Here is a 20,348-nt window from a genome sequence, read left to right as displayed (position 1 = left end):
ATTTGAACCTCACAGGAAAGCTGAGGTGAGGGTCACAGGCAAGGAGTCGGACCACTGGAGTGGTTGCAGCATTAAATGAAGAGTAAAGCAGCAAAGGCTGGAAACCTCATCCACTTCTCATGAACTTCTCACTGCCCGGAGTGACTGATGTCCTTACATAACTGCAGCCAGTTCACCAGCTGCATGATTGACAGTGGCTTAATTGACAATTGCCAAAACCTGGAAACAGCCCAAATGTCCTTTGCCTAGGGAATGGAAAACCAAATTGTGGCCTATCCATCCCATGAAATACTTTACTGCAGTAAAAAGGAATGAGCTACTGATCTGAATCTCACATGCATCGTATGAAGTGAGCGGACTCGCTCACCAAAGGCTGCACACTGTTTATGTGACACTGTGGAAAAGACAGTGCTTTAGCAGGTGGAGAAAGTGGGGCTGCGGGTGGGGACAGAGGCTGACTATGCGACAGCACAGTGGGTGGGGACAGAGGCTGCACAGGGAACGTGTGCAGCTGATGCAGGTGCTCTGTGTCTTGGTTGTGGTGGTGGGTAGGTAGCTATATGCTTGTAAGTGCTCACAGGCCTGTGCATGAAAAAGGTGTGAATATTTATTTTGTTGTGCATATTTAAGGTGTATAACATGGCGGTTTGATATACATAGTGAAATGATTGCTGCAGTCAAGCAAACTAACATGAGTTAACATAGCCACCATCTCACATAATAATATTTATTGTGTGTGGTGAAAACATCTTAAATCTCTCTTAACAGATTTCAGGTTTATAATATTTTTAACTGTTGTTCCCACACTGTTTGTTAGATCTCTCGGCTTATTTATCCTACATAACCGAAATTTTGTACCTTTGACTGTCATTTTATTTCCTTTACCCCTGGTAACTCTCTGTTTCTATATATTCAACTTTATTTTTTTTTGAGACAGGGTCTCAGTCTGTCGCTCAGGCTGGAGTGCAGTACTGTGATCTCGGCTCACTGCAGCCTCAACCTCCCAGACTCAAGCAATCCTCCCACCTCAGCCTCCCAGCCTCCCAAGTACCTGGGGTGACAGGTGCACACCACTGCACCCGGCTTCCTTCCCTCCCTCCCTCCCTCCCTCCCTCCCTTCCTCTTTCTTTCTTTCCTTCTCTCTCTCTCTTTCTTTCTTTCTTTCTTTCTTTCTTTCTTTCTTTCTTTCCCTTTCTTTCTCTCTTTCTCTCTTTCTTTTGTTTCTTTCTTTCTTTCTCTCTTTCTTTCTTTCTTTCTTTCTTTCCTGTCTCTCTCTCTCTTTCTCTTTCTTTCTTTTCTTCCTTCTTTCTTTCTCTCCTTCCTTCTTTCCTTCCTTCATTTCTCTCTCTCTTTCTTTCTTTTTCTTTCTTTCTCTTTCCTTCCTTCCTTCCTTCCTTCCTTCCTTCCTTCCTTCCTTCCTTCCTTCCTCCCTTCCCTTCCCTTCCCTTCCCTTCCCTTCCCTTCCCTTCCCTTCCCTTCCCTTCCCTTCCCTCCCCTCCCCTCCCCTCCCCTCCCCTCCCCTCCCCTCCCCTCCTTTCAGATGAAGCCTCACTATGTTGCCCAGGCTGGTCTCTAGCTCTTGGGCTCAACTGATTCACCCACCTCAGCCTCCCAAAGTGCTGGGATTACAGGTGTGAGGCACCACTCCTGGCCTAACTTTTTTTTTTTTAAGATTCCACATATAAGTGAGATAATATAGTGTTTGTCTTTCTGTGCCTGGCTTGTTATGCTTTGTGTAATGTCCACCGGGTTCATTCATGTTGTGGCAAATGGCAGAGTCTCAATTTTTAATACTAACTAATATTGTATTGTGTATATATGCCCTAAACTCTTTATTTATTAATCTGTCAACAGACACCTGGGTTGTGTGCCTACCTGGACCATGGTGAATAATGCTGCTATGACCATAGGTGCACAGATGTCTTGGTGAGGTGGTGATTTTATTTCCTTTGGATATACACTCAGAAGAAGGATTACTGGGTCATATGGAAGTTCTATTTTTAATTTCTTTAGGAACCTCCTTATTGTTTTCTGCAATGGCTGCACCAATCTGCATTCTCAGCAGCAGTGTGCAAGGATTCCCTGTTCTTCATGCCCTAGTCAACGTTTGTCTCTTGTTGTTTTGATAATAGCCATCCTAATAGGTTTGAGGTGGTACCTCATTGTGGGTTTGGTTTGCATATCCCTGATGATTAGTGATGTTGAGCACTTTTTTGTATACATGTTGGCCATTTTTGTTTCTTCTTTGGAGAAATGTCTATTCAGGTCATTTCTTCGTTTTAAAAATCAGATTATTTGTTTTATGCTATTGAGTTGTGTGAATTGCTTACATATTTTGGATATTAACTACTTATCTGATATATGGCTTAAAAGTATTTTCTTCCAATTTGTTGGCTGCCTGTTCACTCTGTTGATTGTTTCTTTTGCTGTACAGGAGCTTTTTAGTTTGATGTATTCCCACTTATTTATCTTTACTTTTGTTCCTTTGCTTTTGGTGAGACATTAAAAATATCCATGCCAAGGCTAATATCAAGAAGTTTTTCTCCTCTGTTTTCTATTTTTTATTTTTAGTTTTTAATTTGTTTAGAGATTGGGTCTCATTCTGTCACCCAGGCTGGAAGGCAGTAGAGTCATTACAGCTCACTGTTACCTCAAATTCCTGGGCTCAAGTGACCTTCTTGTCTTGGCATCCTGAGTAGCTGGGCTACAGGTGCACACCACCATGCCTGGATAAATTTGTTTTTATTTTGTAGAGACAAAGTCTCACTATGTTGCCCAGGCTGATCGTGAACTTCTGGCCTACTGTGATCCTCCTGCTTCAGCCTCCCAGAGTGCTGGGATTACAGGCATGAGCCACCCTGCCTGGCTTCTTCTCTGTAAAACTTCTAGGAGGTTTACAGTTTTAGATCTTATGTTTAGATCTTTAATCCATTTTGGGTTGGTATTCGTATGTGTCAGCTTTTATTCTTTTGCATGTGGAAATCCAGTTTTACCAAAACCTTTATCTTTTAAAATCTTATATTTTTCTTGATTTTTTTTCCTGTTTTTTTTTTTTTTTTCCACACTTGTATAGCCAACATCTTTATTGAAGAGATTGTCCTTTCCCCATTATGTCTTCTTGGTGACCTTGTCAAAGAATTAGTTGACTGCATATACTTGAGTTTATTTCTGTTCCATTGGTCTACGGGTCTGTTTTTATAAAGGCATGGATTTTTATTGCATATGAATTATACCTAAATTAACTTGACTAAACAAACAAAAACAAAAAGATCCCGGGTTCAGCCAATGAGCTCTTTTTTTTTTTTTTGAAATGGACTCTTGCTCTTGTCACCCAGGCTGGAGTGCAGTGGCACGATCTCAGCTCACTGCAGCCTCCACCTCTCAGGTTCAAGTGATTCTCCTACCTCAGCTTCCTGAGTAGCTGGGATTACAGGTGCCGGCCACCATGCCCAGATATATATATATATTTTCTATATATATATAGAAAATATATATATTTCCCTCTCTCTCTCTCTCTATATATATATATATATATTGTATTTTTATTAGAGATGGGGTTTCGCCATGTTGGCCAGGCTGGTCTCGAACTCCTGACCTTGTGATCTGCCTGCCTTGGCCTCCCAAAGTGCTGGGATTATGGGCATGAGCCACTGCGCCCAGCCTGAGCTCCTTTCTTTTGGAGCATATTTGGTCTGCTTTTTCTCTAGCTTCAGCACCTGAAGTTTTTGCTGCTCCTGCCCTGGCCCCGGCCCTGAATGACACCTTCATCTGGTTCACGGAGACTCAGGTCTGCTCTCATGCCCCTGAGCAGGACTAGATGCCTCTCTCATCCTGTAGGGCATTCTCTCTGCAATTCTGTAGAAAGGTGGTGGTCATCGGAACCAACTGCTTGTTCTAGCTTCTCTGTGCCAGGCTCTGTTTTAAAGGCCTCACGTTTAGCCATTCACTCAGTGTTTTCTGACAGCCTTCTAGGATAGGTGCCATTATTTGGGCTGGTGTAGTGCTTGGTCAAATGCAGCATAATGAAGGGATCAAGGAGGGAACAATTCCAAGCAAAGCCACTTGTTCACCCATCCTGAGTCTAGGAGATTTGGAAGATCTAAAGAAGTAGCAGGCGATTATTGTCACCATTTTACAGATATAGGCACAGAGAGACCCAGTTATTTGCTGACATCCCTCCACTGAACTGGGCGCTCATCCTTGTCACTCACCCAGAGGCTGAGCGAGTGCCTCTCACCCACCAAGCTCTGTTGAACTTGTGCCTTTGCCGGGCTGTGATCCTGTGGCTGTCTCATGGAGCTGCAGAGTAGGTCTGTGTGTGTCTCTTCTCAGGCTACTGAAGGTGAGGCTTTGTGTGCATGCCTGGCACATACCAGCCATTCCATAAGTGTTAGTGGAACAGGTGAGTCAATAAGTCAGGGAGTAAAATTTGTGCTTTAAAAGTAGAACATGATGGAGAGAACTTGTACTGCCTTCCAGCCACCTTGCTGTGAGAGGACAGGCCATGGGCTCTGGAGTTTGAAGGCTGGGTCAGGTCATGCTCTGGATTCTTTACTTGCTCACATGGCATGTCCTTAGTTTCACTTCCCTCGCTGTCAGTGGAGCTGTTGCAGCGGGCAGTGTCAGAGGCAACATCCATTTAGCGCTGCCAATTCGACCCCCATCCCCATCTTATACTGGCCTCCCACCCTGCTTCTGTGGGGTGCCTCAGAGGAGAGTAAGGTGAACCCAACTATGCAACCGAGACACGGCTTTGACAACACTGTTGATCCCGTTTGGAAAATCCAGCTATGTGAGTAACCGTTAGTTTCTCTGCCTCTGCTATGATGTAAGTGGGGACCACATCCTTCCTGCCCCTTCTGGGGCTGTGACTGCTATAAATTCATTGCATTTCCTCTCTAGCTGTTCCTGAGGCTGGCATCTGGGTAAGTCCAACTCCATGGGGCAGGGTAGGTGACAGGACCAGGAAAGCAGTGGGGGAGGTTGTGTTGAGAGGGCAGAACTTGTCTTGGTTAATGCACTAGCAATTTCTTCTGCTAGCCTCCAAGTTTGTGCTTCAACAACATTTCTGGAATGTTCTTTTATCATCATTTGGGCTCTACGTGTGCAAGTGCATGTGTGTGTATGTGGTGGGGGAAAGGGGAGAGGACGGGGCAGCAAGCATAGTTTACACCCATGACCTCAGCAGATTTGCCCAGTATCCTTCCCAGGGGAGAAGATGGATGGGATACATAGAAGGAAACAAACCTCCTTAAAAACCAAAGGGCAGCAGCTATTGTGCTGGTGTTAGGGTGGAAGGAGCACAGAAGAAAGGCAGAATCCTGATGCGGATTGAAGGACTGATGGGGCAGGAGCTGGGAGGGTATGCAGAGCTCATAGGGCTGTCTGGAGAGCAGTCACCTCAGGATGCACAGGGCTGGGTTTGCGGGGCTCAGGAGGCGAGGGGTAGATAGGCAGGAATGGAGATGGGACGGGAAAGATGAGTGAGTCTGGGGCGTCTTGACATTGAACTGCAGTCACAGAAATTCCAATTTGGAGAGCTCCACTGTTTTCCAGGTTCTCTCCCTCCCTTGAGTGTTATTTATGGCTTTAGGTTGAGGTGTTTTGCCAAATACAGTGTAATCAAGGGATCAAGGCGGGAACAATTCCAAACAAAGCCAGCTTGTGTGTCCAGCCAGGCTCTAGGAGATATGGAAGATCTAAAGACACAGCAGGTGATTGCTAGTTTTTGTGGAACTCAAGGTCTAGTTGGGAAGACTATGTTGGTGAACGCTGCGGTGAAATACCTGTGACAAATGCTGGGAAAGTGTGTCTTTTAGTCACCTGTTTTGTTGTCTTTGTCTTTGTCTGACTGAAACAAGGGATAGAAGACATGGTCTCACATCTCTGGTCAAAATCCTGGCTCTGTTCCTTCCTGGCTCCAAGCCCCTCGGCAGGCTTCTTAGTCCCCCTAAGACTCAGTTTATGCATCTATAAAATGGGGCTAGGGATGGATAGATGCACCTCACAGAGCTCTGTGCAGGTTAGATGGGGAAAACCAGTGAGCGCCTAGCCTGTGGAAAGCTCTAAATTAATGTGAATTATAACGATAATTGCAGATTTTGCAAGGAGATATTAAATAGATGTATGTTTTTATTTATTTTATTTTATTTTTTGAGACGGAGTTTTGCTCTTATTGCCCAGGCTGGAGTGCAGTGGCGTGATCTTAGCTTATCGCAACTTCAGCCTCCCGGATTGAAGCGATTCTCCTGCCTCAGCCTCCCAAGTAGCTGGGATTATAGGTGCCTGGTACCATGCCCAGCTAATTTTTGTATTTTAAGTAGAGACAGCGTTTCTCCATGTTGGTCAGGCTGATCTCCAACTCCTGACCTCAGGTGATCCGCCCATCTTGGCCTCCCAAAGTGCTGGGATTACAGGGATGCATGTTTTTATTATTCTCCGTTATGTACTCCCAGCTTCATCTTACTTCAATCCACTGGTTGATAGAAGTGCAGTCAAAGACCGTCCCCTCCTCTGCAAGCTTTTATGTTCTCTCTCCTCTCTCCCTAGCCATGTCCTGCTCTGTATCAACACAGTTACTCACCTCCTGGCCTTCTCCTTCTATTGTCTCTCATCCCTCTTCCCTCATGAAAACAGAAGCAAAGAGCTAGAGCCTTCAGTTTGGAGGAACTGAGAACATTCTCTTCTGCTTTCTCATTTTATAGATGAGGAAACTGAAGTGGAGGAATAGTGAAGAGTTTGTTCAATGTTGTAGCCCCGTAATCAACGGGACAAAAGTTTTCTTGCTGATGTGTCAAGATGGCATCATGAACTGGTTGTTCACCGTAAACTGTAATACAATCCTGTTTATGGACCTGTTTACATATTTTTCCCTCCATAGGGAAGCCTTTCTTCCATGGCTCAGAACACACTCCTGGATCGAGCCAACAGGAGAACTTTCTGGTAAGCATTTGGCTGATTTTTTTTTTTTTTTGAGGTGGAGTCTCCCTGTGTCACCCAGGCTGGAGTGCAGTGGTGTGATCTTGGCTCACTGTAACCTCCACTTCCTGGGTTCAATCAGTTGTCCTACCTCAACTTCCTGAGTAGCTGGGATCACAGGCACCCACCACCACACCCAGCTAATTTTTGTATTTTTAGTAGAGACGCAGTTTTGCCATGTTGGCCAGGCTGGTTTTGAACTCCTCAGCTCAGGTGATCTGCCTACCTCGGCCTCCCAAAGTGCTGGGATTACAGATGTGAGCCACTGTGCCCGGCCTTGGCTAACTTTTCAAAATTAAAGATTATGACTTGTTACAGTCATGTGACATTTTTTTCTGTCTGTTTGCTGAGTTTTTGATAATTTATCTCTCTCAAAGTGGAGACTTTAAAAAAGACTCATCCGTATGCCGTGTTCACTGCCTGGTATCTTGGTGAGGACTGAAGCCTAAGGACCCTGAGAACAGCCGCAGATGAAGATGGCAAGCACCCGCTGCAAGCTGGCCAGGTACCTGGAGGACCTGGAGGATGTGGACTTGAAGAAATTTAAGATGCACTTAGAGGACTATCCTCCTCAGAAGGGCTGCATCTCCCTCCCGAGGGGTCAGACGGAGAAGGCAGACCATGTGGATCTAGCCACGCTAATGATTGACTTCAATGGGGAGGAGAAGGCGTGGGCCATGGCCGTGTGGATCTTTGCTGCGATCAACAGGAGAGACCTTTATGAGAAAGCAAAAAGAGATGAGCCGAAGTGGGGTGAGTGGAAGGAAGACTTTAAAAAAAATTGTGGCAAAGTGCACATCATGTACAATTTTCCACCTCAATTTTTTTTTTTTTTTTGAGATGGAGTTGCTCTTGTTGCCCAGGCTGGAATGTGGTGGCGGCGTGATCTTGGCTCACTGCAACTTCCACCTCCCGGGTTCAAGCGATTCTCCTGCCTCAGCCTCCCATGTAGCTGGGACTACAGGCGTTGTGCCTCCACGCCCGGCTAATTTTGTATTTTTAATAGAGATGGGGTTTCTCCATGTTGCTCAGGCTGGTCTCAAACTCCCGACCTCAGGTGATCCGCCCGCCTCGGCCTCGCAAAATATTGGGATTATATGTGTGAGCCAATGCGCCTGGCCTTAATAATTTTTAAATGTACAGTTTAGTAGTGTTAGGTACACTCACATTGTGCAGCCAATCTCCAGAACTGTTTTCATCTTGCAAAACTAAAACTCCTCACCCATTGGACAGTAACTCCCCCTTGCCTCATTCTCCCAGCCCTGGTAACCACCTTTCTATTTGCCATCTCTGTGAATCTTACTACTCTGGGTACCTCATATAAGTGGAAACATACAGCATTTTTTCCTTTATGAGTAGTTGATTTCACTCAGCATAATGTCCTCAGGGTTCAACTATGTAGTATCATGTGTCAGAATTCCCTTCCTTCAAAAAGACTGTATAAATACTCCATGGTACGCATATACCAAATTTTGTTTAGTTATCTGTTGATGGACACCTGGATTACTTCTACCTTTTTGTTATTGTTAATGCTGTTATGAGTGTCGGTGCACAAATATCTCTTCAAGACCCTGCTTTGAATTCTTTGGGGTGTATACTGAGAAGTGAAATTTCTGAATCATATGGTAATTCTGTTTGATATTTTGAGGAACTGCTTTATTGTTTTAGATACCATCTGTGCCATTTCCCACCAATAGCACACAAGGGTTCCAATTTCTTCATATCCTAAGAACACATGTTATTTTTATTTATTTTTCCTTTTTTATAGTAGCCATTCTAATGAGTGTGAGGTGGTGTCTCACTGTAGTTTTGATTTCCATTCCCCTAATGATAAGTGATGCTGAGCACCTTTTCATATGCTTGTTGGCCATTTATAGAGCTTCTTCAGAGAAAGTTCTGTTCAAGTTCTTTTCTCATTTTCAGATCAGGTTTGGTTTTTGTTGTTGTCTTGTAGGAGTTCTTCATATATTCTAGGTATTAACCCCATGTCAGATATATGATTTACAAATATTTTCTCCCATTCTGTGGGTTGTCTTTTCATTCTGTTAACTGTGTCCTTTGATGCACAGAAGTTAGTGTGTGTGTGTATGTGTGTGTATATATATACATATATATATATATATATTTTTTTTAAATAATTTCTTGGCCAGGCATGGTGGCTCATGCCTGTAATTCCAGCACTTTGTGAGGCTGAGGTGGGTGGATCACCTGAGGTCAGGAGTTCAACACCAGCCTGGCCAACATGGCAAAACCCCATCTGTACTAAAATATAAAAACAATTAGCCGGGCATGGTGGTGGGAGCCTGTAATCCCAGCTACTCAGGAGGCTGGCCTGAGGTAGGAGAATCTCTTGAACCCGAGGAGTGGAGGTTGCAGTGAGCTGAGATTGCACCACTGCACTCCAGCCTGGGCTAAAGAGCAAGACTCCGTTTCAAAAAATAAAAATTTCTTGTATTGTCTTGGTTTCTCCCTCTTTTCCCCTCTCATGGTAGTGCTATGAGAAGGTGGAGGCAAACTGTTTGTTTTTTCTAACTCCTTTAAAAAGCCAGTGCAGATTGTACCTACCCCCTGGGCACCTGCCATGATTAGTTCCTCTTTATCCGAATCTCGGCAGTGCCTGGACCTACCTCCAGTTCTCCATCCAGCTCCTCAGATCACATGTTTTGTCCAGTGTCTGCTGTGTGGTCAGCAGGCTCGGGCCTCTGCTTCCTGTGGCCCAGAGGGCAGCCTCTCTCCTCGAAGAACCGTGGAGTTTGTGGCAGAAGCTGTTCCTTTCACCATCACTTTGGGAATTGGAATGTGAAAGAAATTCTCTTAATCCCCATGTACACACTGAGGATAAGGTTCTTTCTTTTGTCTTGTGTCCTAGGCAAAGGCAGGGCTCAGAGAAGGGCAGGGTGTTGCAGGATGATGATGTGGAGCTGGTAGTGATGAGAAGGAGGAGTAACAATGAGTCAGTGGATAGGGAGACACACGTTAAGGCAGGCAGCAGTGTGGGTGTAATGACACCGGGGAAACAGACAGGTGTGTGCAGATCAGAAACCGACTTCCGCAGGGACTCTCACCTGTAGTCCCAGCTACTCAGGAGGCTAAGGCGGGAGGATCGCTTGAGCCCAGGAGTTCAAACCCGGCCTGAGCAACATAGTGTGAGACCTCATCTCTGAATAAATAAATAAAGCAATTATCATTGTGTCAGTACTTATATACTCACATACCCAAATGAAAGTGTCATAATCACAACTGTAGAAGTACTTTGCTAAGCAGTTTTTGTGGATTTTGTGGCACATTCAAGAACCCCATGAAATAGCTTCTGGTTTTTTCCCTCCTGCAAGTGAATGAAGTGAAGCTGGAAGAGATTCTGACTGGCCCATGGCTTCTTTCTAGCCATACCCAGAGCTGGGGTAAAAAGCAGGGCATGTCTTTGATCAAAGCCCAGCTCTTAACCACTATACCATCTTAGCTTCCATGTCTGGATTTTGAGGCAGAGAAGTTATAACTAGGGTCAGAAGTTTGTTTGTTTGTTTCCTGGGGTGGGGTTAGGTTTCAGGTAATAGACTTTGGCTAATCTACTGTGATGGCTCATACCCGAGTCCCAGTTACTCAGGTGCTGAAGTAGGTGGATCACTTGAGCTCAGGAGTTCCAGGCTGGAGTGAGCTGTGACTGTGCCACTGCCCTCCAGCCTAGTGAACAAAGCAAGACTCTGTCTCTTAAAAAAAAGATAAAAAGAATAAGGTTTTGGTTTTGGCTTAGATTGTTTGGATTTTGTTTTGTGACATGGTTACCAATACCTTTCTTTACTTTCAGAATAAGTAGACAGCTGTCAGACGTCTTTTATGGGCTGGGCACGGTAGCTCATGCCTGTAATCCCAGCACTTCAGGAGGCCAAGGTGGGAGGATTGCTTAAGCCCAAGAGTTTGAGACCAACCTGGGCAACATAGTGAGAACCTGTATCTACAAAAAATGCAAAAATTAATTGGGTGTGGTGGCACGTATCAATAGTCCCAGCTGTTCCGGAGGCTGAGGTGGGAGGATCACTTGAGCCCAGGAGGTTGAGGCTGCAGTGAGCCGTGATTGTGTCATTGCACTCCAGCCTGGGCAATAGAGTGAGGCCCTGTCTCAAAAAAAAAAAAAAATCATTTATGTTCCTCATAGATTCCTGCCCACCTGAAGTTATCTGTCTTATGTATTTCCCCTAGTGACTAACTCTGGTTTTACCTAACCTGAATTTCTCCTATAGAATGCCTTCTTAGGATGTGCTATCTAGTGACTGTTTGGGTTTGTGATTCTCAACACAGATGCATGTTGGAATCACCTGGAGCTTTCAGTATGTAACGGCTCCTGGGCCTCACCTCAGAGGGACTGAAAAAAAAACCTCTGGGAATGGAGTCCTGGAGTCTGTATTTCTAAATTTAAATTCCTGGGTGATTCTAACACCAGCCAGGATGCCCAGCCACCAGATTAGGCATGGAACAGACTGGCCATTCTCACTCTTGAAGAACCAGACATCTCGACTTGACAGCAGAAGATGTGTGTGAAATGGATTGCAGGGAACTGGGGTCAGGGAAGGATGACCTTTCTTAGTCCACGGCCACGCTGGGCATATAGGAGAGCTTGGAGATGCCCTCACAATCAGGCTGCCAGGGTCAGGCAAAAGCAAACGAGGGTAAAAGAAACTTAGCCTGCTTCACATGTTTGCTGATTGATTTCCGGGCCTGAGGAAGAGATTCTGAGACTGGGGACAGTGGGGACACGTGCTTGGCAGGTGGACAGCAGAAGTTGTTTTGAGACTAGGAGTGCAGAAATGCTCCCAACTAGACTTTTGACTGGACACCTGTCCTCTGCAACTCAGAGCCATGTTTTGATTTGGGGGATGTTTGGGGTCTCTTCTCTCATGCCAAATATTAGGCCAGGTTTCGATTGCATCCTCTGTGATAATAGTTCTGGGTTTTGACACCTTTTTTTCCCTTTTAGGTTCAGATAATGCACGTGTTTCTAATCCCACCGTGATATGCCAGGAAGACAGCATTGAAGAGGAGTGGATGGGTTTACTGGAGTACCTTTCGAGAATCTCTATTTGTAAAAAGAAGAAAGGTAAGCACCTGGGGTGGTGCTTCTCGTTGAGCTTTAAGGCCTGGTTCAGGAGGCTCTGCGAAGCCGAGCAGCTGGGTGACTTGGCCACACTATAGGCTCCTGCTCTTTAGGATGCAAAGGCCTGTCTCAGGAAATCCATTGTCAGTTGAAGAAACACATTCATGTTTGTGTGGCTCTTGCAGCCCCAGAGCCAGCAGGGGTGATTAGGCATTTCAAGTTTGATAAGGCGTGGGATGCAGATTATTATTATTATTATTTTTTTTTTTTTTTTGAGATGGAGTCTCGCTCTGTCGCCCAGGCTGGAGTGCAGTGGCCAGATCTCAGCTCACTGCAAGCTCCGCCTCCCGGGTTCATGCCATTCTCCTGCCTCAGCCTCCCGAGTAGTTGGGACTACAGGCGCCCGCCACCGCGCCTGGCTAGTTTTCTGTATTTTTTAGTAGAGACGGGGTTTCACCGTGTTAGCCAGGATGGTCTCGATCTCCTGACCTCGTGATCCGCCCGTCTCGGCCTCCCAAAGTGCTGGGATTACAGGCTTGAGCCACCGCGCCCGGCCTGGGATGCAGATTATTTAAAGGAATAAGATTGATTCAAAGAATCTTTGGGCTGGTGGCTACACATACAGACAGGCCTTCTGCTCAACTGTATATCTGAAAAACTTGACACCAGAGATTCTTGGCAGCTTTCCCACCCAGGGGAGGGAAGCTGCACCTTCCATTTCTCCATTCTGGTTACCACTCGCTTCCGACGACAGGCCCCTGTTGAGAGTGCATCTCAGGTAGATGTGTGTGGCCTTTCCCCCAACTTCCTGTCTTTGCCGTAGATTACTGTAAGAAGTACAGAAAGTACGTGAGAAGCAGATTCCAGTGCATTGAAGACAGGAATGCCCGTCTGGGTGAAAGTGTGAGCCTCAACAAACGCTACACACGACTGCGCCTCATCAAGGAGCACCGGAGCCAGCAGGAGAGGGAGCACGAGCTTCTGGCCATCGGCAAGACCAAGACGTGGGAGAGCCCCGTGAGTCCCATTAAGATGGAGTTGCTGTTTGACCCCGATGATGAGCACTCTGAGCCTGTGCACACCGTGGTGTTCCAGGGAGCGGCAGGGATTGGGAAGACAATCCTGGCCAGGAAGATTATGTTGGACTGGGCGTCGGGAACACTCTACCAAGACAGGTTTGACTATCTGTTCTATATCCACTGTCGGGAGGTAAGCCTTGTGACACAGAGGAGCCTGGGGGACCTGATCATGAGCTGCTGCCCTGACCCAAACCCACCCATCCGCAAGATCGTGAGCAAGCCCTCCAGAATCCTCTTCCTCATGGACGGCTTTGACGAGCTGCAAGGTGCCTTTGACGAGCACATAGGACCGCTCTGCACTGACTGGCAGAAGGCCGAGCGGGGAGACATTCTCCTGAGCAGCCTCATCAGAAAGAAGCTCCTTCCCGAGGCCTCTCTGCTCATCACCACGAGACCTGTGGCCCTGGAGAAACTGCAGCACTTGCTGGACCATCCTCGGCATGTGGAGATCCTGGGTTTCTCGGAGGCCAAAAGGAAAGAATACTTCTTCAAGTACTTCTCTGATGAGGCCCAAGCCAGGGCAGCCTTCAGTCTGATTCAGGAGAATGAGGTCCTCTTCACCATGTGCTTCATCCCCCTGGTCTGCTGGATCGTGTGCACTGGACTGAAACAGCAGATGGAGAGTGGCAAGAGCCTTGCCCAGACATCCAAGACTACCACTGCGGTGTATACCTTCTTCCTTTCCAGTTTGCTGCAGCCCCGGGGAGGGAGCCAGGAGCACCGCCTCTGCGCCCACCTCTGGGGGCTCTGCTCTTTGGCTGCAGATGGAATCTGGAACCAGAAAATCCTATTTGAGGAGTCTGACCTCAGGAATCATGGGCTGCAGAAGGCGGATGTGTCTGCTTTCCTGAGGATGAACCTGTTCCAGAAGGAAGTGGACTGTGAGAAGTTCTACAGCTTCATCCACATGACTTTCCAGGAGTTCTTTGCCGCCATGTACTACCTGCTGGAAGAGGAAAAGGAAGGAAGGACCAACGTTCCAGGGAGTTGTTTGAAGCTTCCCAGCCGAGATGTGACAGTCCTTCTGGAAAACTATGGCAAATTCGAAAAGGGGTATTTGATTTTTGTTGTACGTTTCCTCTTTGGCCTGGTAAACCAGGAGAGGACCTGCTACTTGGAGAAGAAATTAAGTTGCAAGATCTCTCAGCAAATCAGGCTGGAGCTGTTGAAATGGATTGAAGTGAAAGCCAAAGCCAAGAAGCTGCAGATCCAGCCCAGCCAGCTGGAATTGTTCTACTGTTTGTACGAGATGCAGGAGGAGGACTTCGTGCAAAGGGCCATGGACTATTTCCCCAAGATTGAGATCAATCTCTCTACCAGAATGGATCATGTGGTTTCTTCCTTTTGCATTGAGAACTGTCATCGGGTGGAGTCACTTTCCCTGGGGTTTCTCCATAACATGCCCAAGGAGGAAGAGGAGGAGGAAAAGGAAGGCCGACACCTTGATATGGTACAGTGTGTCCTCCCAGGCTCTCATGCTGCCTGTTCCCACAGGTAAGGAAACTCGGCTTCCAGCTACTTCCTCCTGCTTCCTCACCAGCTTCTTCTTGGCACTTGCCTCCTCTCATCTCTTTTCAACTGTCTTCCAAATACAGTTGCCACAGCTACATAATTCCACCACCATCTGTTTTAGACCCCTTGATGAGCAAAGACTGACGTATGGTAGGTGGATATATGGGATGAGGAAAAAACAATAAAACAAGGAACAAATGTTTGGGAAATGCCAGTTTAGCACAAGGTAGGATTGCCTACAAATGTTTGTCAACTGAAACTGCTTGTAAGCTACTTGGAGCGCTAGTGCCTAAGAGTCAGTCAATGTCTGTGGGGCAGAACAATGCCAGAGAGCCTGTGTCCCAGGAGCACAGGGGATAGAGGGCCTCAGAGTGGGAGGCTGGGGGGAGGTTTCTTAGAAACGTGCAATCTAAGCCTGCCTTTAAGGAATGGTGGAACCTGGGTGCATAGAGAAGACATGAAAGGAATTCTGGCACTGAAGACTGGTGTGAGCCAAGTCAGGAATGCAGTCTGAGAAAAAGTGTGTGCAGGTGACAGTGGAGAGAGACACAGTGTCCTTGGGAAAAAACACGGTGAAGGTAAATCAAGGGAAATAGAGCAGAAACGTCGAGACCCTCCGTCTAGGCCCCCATGTTGCTCTGCACTGGGCTGTGGCCGAAAGCCCGTTTTCGGGGCTGTTCACACACTTGGTGGGTGTTTGGAAGCTAGTGGCCAAGTCTGTGCAATGAAGTGGTTGAGTCACCTGACTTCTGAGTCCCTTCTGGGTTTATCATTCAGTGCCTCCTGCAGAAGGACCACCCACAGTGGTCGTAGGAAGGTGGCCACCCTGTAGTGATGTGTGAGTTTAACCTGGATAGAAGATACTAGACATGGGGCACAGTTAAGGGAAACAGGAGGCTCTGCGCTTCCACGGGCAGCAGTGAGTTTCAGCTTTCTCGATCCCTTGACATTACCACGACCAGGACCACCTTCGTAGTCATGGTTTGGCCATGAAGGACTGACTGCCCATGGGACCCAGTGGTGGCGAAGACCCAGGTCCTGGTCACAGGGACTTGAGGTCTGGCTGTGGGACTGTCCGGAAACAAAGGCAGATGTCGGGAGGACGGGGTCACGGACTCTGACAAGGAAACTTGCAGAGTATCCAAAGCACAAGGGGACAGACCTGTTGACCAGTGGGGCGCGGGTATCCCCGCTCAGCCAGCTTCTGGAGGATGGGCAGTGAGAGAGTGAGAGAAGGCGAGGGGCAGCCAGGCTGGGGGTATACAGTGTTTAGAGAGAGGGCAGGCATGGGAAAACAGGGAACGGTTTCAACAGCAGCAAACAGTTCCGAGTGACTGGAGAAAAGACCGTTGTCTTCATCCGTCAGGCTGCCGTAGCAAAACACTACAGGCCGGTTGGCTTGTGAGTGAAAGGAATGTTCACCTTACAGTTCTGGAGGCTGGGAAGTCCATGATCCAGGCTCTGGCAGATCTGGTGTTTGGTGAGGGCCTGTTTCCTGGTCAATGGTGCCTTCTCACTGTGTCCTCACATGGTGAAGGGCCAAGGCAGCTCTCTGGGGTCCCTTTCCTAAGGACAGCAGTCCCACTCCTGAGGGCTCCAGCCTCATAACTTAATCACACCTCAAAGGCCCCATCTCCTAATATGTCACGTTGAGGGTGAGGATTTCAGCGTATGGTTTTTGGGGCACACAAACGTTCAGACCATAGAAATGGGAGAAGAAGAGTAAGACAGAGAGAAAAGTAGGCAGAGCTACTTATTAAGAGTGAGGTGGAGAGGGCAGGGAGACCTCATGAAGATCACACACCTGTGAGGAAGGCTTGCACACTCTCACTGAAGCCCCGGTGGGAGGCTTAGCACCCATCCCTCTAGGTGCCTTCCTCTGAGGACAGACTCTGACCGGAGCCCTGGTAGGGGGCTCAGCATCCATCTCTCTAGATGGCAGCTGCCTTCCTCTGAGGGCAGGAGCTTGCTTGTATGTTCCAGTCCCTTCTGAGAACCAGAACCTGAGCATCTGTTAGAAATGCAGGATTGTGGACCCAATCTTAGACCTAGGGAGCTAGACTTTGCATTTGAATGAGAGCTACAGGTGATTCAAAGGTGACTGCATGTGTGGGTGCAGTGGCTCATGCCTGTAATCCTAGGTTTTTGGGAGGCCAAGATGGGGGGATTGCTTGAAGCCAGGAATTCAAGTCGTTCCCGAGCAGCAAAGTGAGAGCACTTCTTTACAGAAAAACAAAAGCAAAAACGTGACTGCATGTTGGAGTCACCTGGACATTTAAAAAAGATCCATATAGCTGGACACAGTGACTCATGCCTGTAACCTCAGCTACTCGGGAGGCTGAGGCAAGAGGATTGCTTGAGCCCAGGAGTTTAAGGCTACAGTGAGCTGTGATCATGCCACTGCATTCCAACTTGGGTTACACCTAAAAAAAAAAAGTTTAAAAAATTCATCTGGTTGCACCTCAGAGATTCTGATTTTATTTCCATGGATGTGGCCTGGGCTTGGGATTTTTTTTTTTTTTTCGAGATGAAGTCTCGCTCTGTTGCCCAGGCTGGAGTGCAGTGGCACAATCTTGGCTCACTGCAACTTCCACCTCACAGGTTCAAGCGATTATCCTGCCTCAGCCTCCCTAGTAGCTGGGATTACAGGCTCGTGCCACCACACCCAATTAAGTTTAGTATTTTTAGTAGAGAGAGGATTTCACCATGTTGGCCAGGCTGGTCTTGAACTCCTGACCTCAAGTGAACCACGCACCTGGGATTCCCAAAGTGCTGGGATTGCAGGTGTGAGCCACCATGCCCAACCTGGCCTGAGGATTTCTGTGAGCACTCCTGATGCTATTGTGTAGCCTGGAGTGAGGACTGCCCTCTGGTCACCCAGCACAGAACGTTCAGGGCCATGTTGGGACAGTGGACTGGTAAGGGCGAGAGAGAAGGACACTGGGGAGCAGGCTGCAGGGTGCCACAGTCAGCCACAGTCACAGGCTCATGCTGTCCATCCGAGAGGAGGCAGAACTGGTTTTACCAAGGCTCATGCAGCCCTCTTCATTTCTCTGGGAGTAATTTTTGGTTTCGTGACCCATTTCTTAATCCCCGGAAGGCATTTCTCTGAACTGGTGCCCCCAGCTCCAGTTAGTTATTATTCAAGGCTGATTTCTTTTCTCTCTGTCTTCCTTCTCATTCCTAGATTGGTGAACAGCCATCTCACTTCCAGTTTTTGCCGGGGCCTCTTTTCAGTTCTCAGCACCAGCCAGAGTCTAACTGAATTGGACCTCAGCGACAATTCTCTGGGGGATCCAGGGATGAGAGTGTTGTGTGAAACGCTCCAGCATCCTGACTGTAACATTCGGAGATTGTGGTGAGTACCCGTGCGTGTGATCTGTGTGACTTCAAGTTCATATGAGAGAGAGAGAGAAAGAGAAACAGACTGGAGAAAGATCTTCAGGACCAGATTGCTGGTGTGGTTTCTTCCTTTTCTTTTCTTTTTTTTTTTTTTGAGGCGGAGTTTTGCTCTTATTGCCTAGGCTGGAGTGCAGTGGTGCGATCTCAGCTCACTGCAACCTCTGCCTCCTGGGTTCAAGTGATTCTCCTGCCTCAGCCTCCTGAGTAGCTGGGATTACAAGCACCCGCCACCATACCCAGCTAATCTTTTGTATTTTTAGTAGAGATGGGGTTTCATCATGTTGTCCATGCTGGTCTCAAACTCCTGACCTCAGGTGATCCACCTGCCTCGGCCTCCCAAAGTGTTGGGATTACAGGTGTGAGCCACAGCTCCTGGCCTATGGTGTGGTTTCTGCTGTAACAAAGTGCCATAGACTGAATGGCTTCAACAACATAAATTTATTTTCTTGCAGTTCTGAGGCTGAAAGTCTAAGATCAAGGTGTCAGCAGGGCTGGTTTCTTCTGAGGCCACCCTCCTTGGCTTGTAGATGCCCCCTTCTCCCTGTGTACTGACGTCGTCTTCCCTATGGGGGAAGAGTGGCCTAGTCTCCTCTTCTTACAGGGACAGTCTTGATGGATTAGGGCTCACACGCATGACCTAATGTTAACCTAGTCACCCCTTTTAAGACCCCATTTCCCAAAACAGCCACATTATGAGGTCTTGAGGATTAGGGTTTCAACACGTAAATTTTGGGCGGGGGGGCACAGTTCAGCCCAGAACAAGTGAGAAGGCAAAATGGATTGGAGGCCAGCTGGGGAAGTTTTGTGTGGGGAAGAATGAAGGAGGAACTGAAAAAAATGTCATTTCTTGAAAAGACCACGATGCTCAATATATTCCATTTCCTCATGGACCATGTTCATAGATGAGAATTGGAGAATTTGCCATTTACCACAATGGTAACCTCAGCTAAAAACTATGAAAATACTTTTTTTTGTTTTTCTTTGAGACAGGATCTCCCTCTGTGACCCAGGCTGGAGTGTGGTGGTGTGATCACGGCTCACTGCAGCGTCGACCTCCCAGGTTCAAGCAATCCTCCCACATCGGCTCCCCCGAGTAGCTGGGACTACAGGCATGCGCCACCACGCCGGCTAATTTGTGTATTTTTTTTGTAGAGATGTGGTCTCCTCACATTGCCCAGCCTGGTCAGAATGCTTTGTATGGGTTGAAATGTTGCAGGGTGCTTGCTCTCGCCTGTTGTCCCAGCTACTCAGGAGGCTGAGGCAGGAGAATCGCGTGTACCCAGGAGGCAGAGGTGGCAGTGAGCGGAGATCGCACCATTGCACTCCTGCCTGGGTGACAGAGCGAGATTCCATTTCAAAATAATAATAATAATAATAATAATAATAATAATAATAATAATGGTAATGATGTGCTTGCTCCCTCCCACACCATGACTCAGATCCACACGCCCCAGGTGCTGTGCCTGGGCTGTCTCACCAGCTCTGTTTCGTTCCCTGCTCTGTGGACGCATGCAGGCGTCTGCATTTTTGAGGAGCCGCACAGCCAGTGTTAAAGCCCGCCACTCTAGGACATTTTCCTACCTCCCTCTCCGGCTCAGCACACTCACCTTGTCACCAGTCTTATCAATTTTTCCTCCTACCCGAGCTGTTTTCCACTTTTCCTCGTCCTCACCCCACCAGCCCAGGTCCAGCAACCGTCACCACTTGCCTGGACACGCGGTGACCTCCTGGACCATCAGCTCCCGGGGATAGGGTTTGCGTTTGCTTGTCTTGCCGTCCTCTTTGCCACGCCTGGACAGGCATCTTAGTCCCTGCCGGTGGTCAGAAACGCACACTGAATGGATGTTGGCTCTTTGGTCTCGCTGTGTCTGCCTTTCTCCCTCACCAGACCATTCTCCACACAGAAGTAAGATGGTCATTTAGAAAATTCTGATTTGAGCCGGGCGCGGTGGCTCAAGCCTGTAATCCCAGCACTTTGGGAGGCCAAGACAGGTGGATCACGAGGTCAGGAGATCAAGACCATCCTGGCTAACACGGTGAAACCCCATCTCTACTAAAAAATACAAAAAACTAGCCGGGCGAGGTGGCGGCGCCTGTAGTCCCAGCTACTCGGGAGGCTGAGGCAGGAGAATGGTCTAAACCCGGGAGGCAGAGCTTGCAGTGAGCCGAGATCATGCCACTGCACTCCAGCCTAGGCAACAGAGCGAGACTCTGTCTCAAAAAAAAAAAAAAAAAAAGAAAGAAAATTCTGATTTGATTGTGCTGTTCCGTGACTTAAATGCTTTCTC

General features: G+C 47.5%; 1 protein-coding gene across 3 annotated transcripts in view; it reads left to right on the top strand.

Annotated features, from left to right (window-relative positions):
• Nucleotides 1–4,387: 4,387 nt before the first annotated feature.
• Nucleotides 4,388–20,348, top strand: part of LOC105474735 (NLR family pyrin domain containing 3) — a 32,580-nt gene continuing 16,619 nt past the window's right edge. The window contains exons 1-6 of one of the 3 annotated variants that reach the window (XM_011729566.3): nt 4,388–4,792; nt 6,881–6,942; nt 7,356–7,731; nt 11,951–12,070; nt 12,891–14,640; nt 17,846–18,016. In XM_011729566.3, coding sequence (XP_011727868.2) covers nt 7,449–7,731; nt 11,951–12,070; nt 12,891–14,640; nt 17,846–18,016 — 2,324 coding nt within the window. In that variant the 5' untranslated portion in view covers nt 4,388–4,792; nt 6,881–6,942; nt 7,356–7,448. Of the gene's footprint in view, nt 4,793–6,366; nt 6,943–7,355; nt 7,732–11,950; nt 12,071–12,890; nt 14,641–17,845; nt 18,017–20,348 lie in introns of those variants that run through there. The other 2 variants (XM_071073076.1, XM_011729564.3) reach the window with 2 other exon arrangements.

The sequence above is a fragment of the Macaca nemestrina genome, chromosome 1, assembly GCF_043159975.1.
Source record: "Macaca nemestrina isolate mMacNem1 chromosome 1, mMacNem.hap1, whole genome shotgun sequence".
NCBI lineage: Eukaryota > Metazoa > Chordata > Mammalia > Primates > Cercopithecidae > Macaca > Macaca nemestrina.
The sequence above is the reverse complement of the archived record's forward strand: the minus strand, read 5'-3'. Positions and strand labels throughout refer to the sequence as shown.